At 42.4% G+C, this 6018-nt stretch overlaps 1 protein-coding gene across 1 annotated transcript; it reads right to left on the bottom strand.

Moving 5' to 3' along the window:
- Positions 1–527: 527 nt before the first annotated feature.
- Positions 528–5183, bottom strand: RPS21 (ribosomal protein S21). Its single transcript, XM_065849812.2, has 6 exons — positions 5102–5183; positions 4791–4875; positions 3190–3253; positions 1465–1536; positions 766–821; positions 528–591 (listed from the first exon to the last, which is right to left on the bottom strand). The coding sequence occupies exons 2-6, from the start codon at positions 4838–4840 to the stop codon at positions 582–584; spliced, it is 252 nt and encodes an 83-aa protein (XP_065705884.1). The 5' UTR covers positions 4841–4875; positions 5102–5183; the 3' UTR covers positions 528–581.
- Positions 5184–6018: the final 835 nt, after the last annotated feature.

Raw genomic sequence — 6018 nt, 5'->3', positions numbered from 1 at the left:
TCTTGAGAACACACAATCCGAAGGACGGCCTGTGTATGGTTGTAGATATTACAAAATTGCTAAAATTCAGCTGTGAATGGAAGTTTTCAATACCTGTCATATCATGCTGGCATATCTTAAAATTACTAAAATCATATATATATATTTTGCTGAAGTGACAAACCCCAGCTGACAACCTGCTGCACACACACAAAAATCTACCAAGGCAGAAACAGCACCTGGCAGAAGGATCCAGCCTTTTCCAGAATCCCTCCTGCAACATGAAAATCGGAGACATGACACCACCAGAAAAGACATTATGCACTGAAGTCCTTGCAGAATTATAGCCAAAGTAAATCAGAAGTCTCTTTTCCCAACAGAGGTACTAATGATTTTAACTAGGCACTTTAAGACACAAGAGTGTTTTAAGAATTCACAATCAGAATCTCTATTTCTTTTGAAGACACACATTTCTAACTCCTTTCAGACTCGCTACATTAAATCAAACAATGTTTACAACTTGAACAAAAGACACAACACAATGTAAGTTGGTTTGAACTCTTTTATTTTACATCAGATGTTCCATATTCGAGTTGCTTCGGTTAGAAGTTCCTAGAAGAAAATGAAACAAACATTGTTATTAGTTTGCTTCAACAGCTCAAGTAAATATTTTTTACCAACTGTGTAATCATCCTATAAACAGTCTATATATTTTAATCCTAGAAGTTGGATTTGGCTATGGAAGTTACCCCTGCAAGAGTGAGAGGATAAGATAAACATACATACTTGGAAACAATTCCATCATTTTTTGCCAGACGCAGAATGGAGTCATCTGATTCACCCTTTAAAAAAAAATAAAAGATGATTCTGAAGTGACCTAATAATTGCTGATACATATGAAAAAGAAAGACAGCTGCAGTGTTTAATGCTGGTAGGGAAATGCAAAACGCTTTCCACAGATCACTATGTTTTGTATGCACAGATCAGCGTTTTCCAAACAAGCTGTTAAAATTCTTTGTCATCGTTTAGGATAAGAAATAGTTCTAACTTGATAAAATATGCACTTGCATTAACAAGATAATATTTCTGGGTAAGCAGACTACCAATGCACTCTAGGAAGATTCACACCATGTTCAACAAAATTAAGTCATGGTAGCATCATCTCTAATAATTACAAAAAACAGCCATTAAAACCTTGGTACATTCTTATAAGAAAATAAACCCATGTGCATTCTTCAGTGATTAAAAAAAAAATAAACATAGGTAACTCTACAAACCAAAGGACTGAGGAAATAAACAGAAGAAACGGATTCTTGCAAGTGAATTTGTTCCCATCTTTACCCTGCCTTCATTATTCCCACAAAAGCTCTTCCTCTAGAACACACTGAAGGCAGATTCTGTTTTCAGGACCAAACAGAAATCTAAAAAATTACTAATCAATATAAAAGGAAGCACAATAATCTTGTATGTCAAGAAAATACTTACCATTCTACGAATTGCTCCACAGATGGCGTATGTTTTGAACTGGCCATTTACTCTGCCTGTTACCTTGTCAACCTGTAATGACAAGTAAGTTACTCCACACAGATTCTCACAAGATTTTATATTTACATCACATTTCTCATGCACCCAAAGACGCAAATGGCTTGTTAAATTCTACAAATATTTTTCTGCAAATTACAAACCTCAAGGAAAACACTGAAGTTATAAAGACCATTATAGAATATATTTTCACAGTGAATTTATAGTTCATTACATAGTGTAGCTATAAAATTGAATAACAAGAACACCGTAGAACACGGTAGCCAAAATCTGAGTTCTCAAAAACTAGAAAAGTTAAGTGTAAAGTCTACTTGTGGATCCTACTGCCTTTGGTTTTTTTTTTTTTTTTGTTTTTTTTTTTTTTTTTGTTTTTTTTTTTTTTTTTTGTTTTTTTTTTAATGTTTAAGGTCAGAGTTATGGAAAACTGACGTGAAGGAGGGAAAAGATGGTCTTGTTGGGCAGAAAAACAACCAACTTGAGAGACACAAATTATCTCACTTCCTCCAGTTGCTGAGAAATTTAACAGAAAAAAATACTGAGCAAAATAAATAGTGAAATTAAACAGTGTAGTAAAGCCAGTAGTACCATGTGGGTTTGTTTTCAAGATCTGCTAATCTCTGATCCTTTGAAGGTAAGAAATAGGGATCACTGAAGGAAAGAAATAGTGAATAAGAAAAGTATTTGCCTTAACACTTACAAGAAATCGCAAACAGCATTTTCAAAAACTATTTCTTAAGTCAGACAGATAACACAAGACACCCAGTTGTTTAAAAATATGGGAATGTAGTCTTGTGGTCTCCTATTCAAGGAGAAATAAATCAAGCTATATAGCTCACATAGGATAAGAACATTGTGTACACAGAATTCCTGCGAGATTAATACCAATAAACAAATGAGGGGAAAAAAAGCATGCTAAAAGGAGTTTAACTGGAGCCCATGTGCATTTGCTGGGATCCTGCAGGAGTCAAGGTTTTCTCAGCACATGTGTTAAGCTTGGAGGGATCCGCAATAACTCTACTGTGAGAAGATGAAATTAAACTCAGACAAGAACAAATTCCTTATGTTACAGAAAGAAAACCAGATACATGAATACCAAGTTGATGCAAATAACCAGCCTGCCTCAGGAAAAGTCCTAAGCATATAACACCCCAAGCACTGAATTAATCAAATGATAATGCTGCCCACAAAACACACAAGCAATTTCATTTGTCACCTATCAAGAGCAGCAGTGTCAAGTATTAACAGCAATGACTGAAGCAGAACATGGAAGATGGCATTTTAGTTAAGTAAAGAAGAACAGAAATAGAGTTCTGCACTGGAAACTGTATCTTAAAGTTTGGACAAACCAGAAAAAGCACAAAGAATATCAACAAAAATACAAAATTAAAAAGGAGGGTGCACAGGGGCAGACTGAAGAGTGGTTCTTTTTTAGACAGGTGAAGATACAAGGAATAAGAATCAGCCAGAACCAAACATTTTGTCTTTCCTTCAGGACAAGGAACTCTCTAATTCATAACTAAATGTCTAGTGTTAGGAAGTTGTGTTTAGTCAAACAGTGAAGCACTGGAACAGACTGGACAGAGCTTAATGCAGTTCCCTCTGTTTCTTAACCTCTATCAAAAGTTTAAAACTGTGACTCTCATCACACAGTTCTGTTACAGAACTTACCTCAGAAATGTTTATCTGAATAGAAGCATGATCCTTAGCACCAATTATTCGGTTGCTAGCAGAGCTAAGGAATAAAATCACAAGACATATTTAAACAAAACAAAATAGTGACAATGCAAAAAAATATTAAAGCCAAATCTACAGCAGCTAATTAAAGCTGCACAAGAAGTTTAGAGAATAACAGTTTAAGCTTTCAGAACTGAGCAAATTAAAAAGTAGTTTTAAGTAGATATTTAAATGAGAGTGTCACTTGGTAGCATCAGGCTAAGTTGCCAAATATCCCTTCGCTTTGGTTTTCATGTGCCCAGTTCACCCCTATATAGTGCACACAACAGCACAGTCCTTCAACACACAAAATATCAAGTTTTTCTTCTATAAAGTGGAAGAAAATACAGCAACAAAGGTTGTTAATGAGAATGCAGTTTCTGTGCTTTTCATTGGGAGCCATCACAGCTGCCAAAAGACACTCCAGCTGGAAAATCTCAGAAATCACTATTTGACTTGAACCTAATAAAATATGTCCAAATGGTTTATTTTTCAGTGACTTTTTAACACACACATTTACAAAAAGCTACTTGCTCTCTATTTGCTGTAATCTCAAAATTGTACTTAAAATGTGCTACCAAGGCAACAAGCCATCACTCAAGAGGGTCACTATGAGCTTGTAGCACAGAAGCATTTGTTTACTTCTGAAACAAACCCCACAGGAGTTGCTGCTGCCAGGCTGATATTAGTTTTAATTGTTTAATTTCTTACTTACATCTATTAATTATTAGTTAAAAATAAACTAAGTCCTCTGCTTTTAAACAATGTGTTACTTAATCTTCTGTCTCCCTCTCGTCATGCAGAAGGATCTGTAACTTGAAAAATATCCCCTCATTTTGCAGGTGGTCAGAAAGCACTGATCACATCAATTGGTTAATGACAGGTACATCTTTCATAACTTCAAATCACTGAACCATTTTGGTTGGAAGAGACCTTCAGGATCACCAAGTCCAACCATAGCCCAACTCTAGCACTAAAGCATGTCTCTAAGAACATTTAAACACCTTTTAAACCCCTCCAGGGATGGTGACTCCACCACTGCCCTGGGCAGCCTGTTCCAACGCCTGACAACCCTTTCGGTAAAGAATTTTTTCCCAATATCCAACCTCGACCTTCCCTGGTGCAACTTGAGGCTGCTTCCTCTCACCCTGTTGCTTGTTCCTTGGAAACAGAGCCCAAGCCCCCCTGGCTCCAAGCTCCTGTCAGGCAGTTCAGAGATCAGAAGGTCTCCCCTCAGCTCCTGTTCTCCAGCTGAACCCCCCAGGTCCCTCAGCCACTCCCATCGCACTTGTGCTCCAGCCCCTCACCAGCTTCATCACCTCCTCTGCATTCTCCAGTATTTCGATGTCCTTCTTATAGTGAGGGGTCCAAAACTGAACAAAGGATTCAACTTAACCAAGGTATACTTATACTTTTTATATGTATATATAATACTTATATTTATTTGGCAGCTTCTCTCCACTACTACAAAAAAGAGGCTCTGGCACAGATCATCCGGGCCTTGTGTCCCGGGTACAGACGCCGCAAACCCGCCACCCACTCAGGGAACTGCTCACCATTTCCGCGGCACGTAGAGGTCCACGAACTCCCCGGCGTCGTTCTGCATCTCGCTGCTGAGGCACCGTCGCCGAGCGGTAACTCCTGCAAGTGACAAGGCCGAGCTCAAGGGCCGGCCCCTACAGGAACACGCCCCGCGGCGAGCGGGCCCAGCCCGGGACAAGCCGCCCCCTTCCCCGGCCTCACGGGAGCCCGGGAACCGAGGAGGGAACCGAGGAGGGAACCGAGGAAGGCGCCTCCCCTGCCCCGCGGCGCTGCTCGGGCCGCCCCAGACGCTCCCCCCGCAGCAGCGACACGATCGCGCTCCTACCTCGCGTGTGCGGCGGCGGAAAAGAATGAACGGCCGCGGAAGCGGAAATACGTCGCGAGGGAGGGCAGCGCTTCCGCCGTGCCGCCGTGACGTCAGCAGCGCGGCCGCTGAATGTCCGTTAGACGGTCGTCATGGCCGCCCCAGACCCCACCCCTCCGGGAGCGGCATCGGCGCCGCCGTTCGGCCTCGTCCCGCCGGCCAGGACGTTCGGAGCGGGGGCCCAAGTCCGTCCGTTCCTCCCCATCCGCCTCGGGGTCGCCGTCAGTGACGGGACGGCCATGGCGCCATGAACGTGAGGGGACTCACGGAATGACAATGTCAGGGATTGGAAGGGACCTCGAAAGCTCATCCAGTGCAATCCCCCCATGGAGCAGGAACACCCAGCTGAGGTTGCACAGGAAGGTGTCCAGGCGGGTTTGAATATCTGCAGAGAAGGAGGCTCCACAGCCTCCCTGGGCAGTCTGGGCCAGGCTCTGCCACCCTCACTAGGAACAAGTTTCTTCTCATATTTAAGTAGAACCTCCTGTATTCCAGTTTGAACCCATTGCCCCTTGTCCTATCACTGGTTGTCACCGAGAAGAGCCTGGCTCCATCCTCTTGACACTCACCCTTTATATATTTATAAACATCAATGAGCTCACCCCTCAGTCTCCTCTTCTCCAAGCTCCAGAGCCCCAGCTCCCTCAGCCTTTCCTCACACGGGAGATGCTCCACTCCCTTCAGCATCTTGGTGGCTGCGCTGGACTCTCTCCAGCAGTTCCCTGTCCTGGAACTGAGGGGCCACAACTGGACACAATATTCCAGGTTCGGTCTCACCAGGGCAGAGTAGTAATATAGAGTAATACACCCCAGGGTGCCATTGGCCTTCCTGGCCACAAGGGCACAGTGCTGGCTCATGGTCATCCTGCAGGCCCCCA

This window comes from Patagioenas fasciata, chromosome 16, assembly GCF_037038585.1.
Source record: "Patagioenas fasciata isolate bPatFas1 chromosome 16, bPatFas1.hap1, whole genome shotgun sequence".
NCBI classification, from domain to species: Eukaryota; Metazoa; Chordata; class Aves; order Columbiformes; family Columbidae; genus Patagioenas; species Patagioenas fasciata.
The sequence above is the reverse complement of the archived record's forward strand: the minus strand, read 5'-3'. Positions and strand labels throughout refer to the sequence as shown.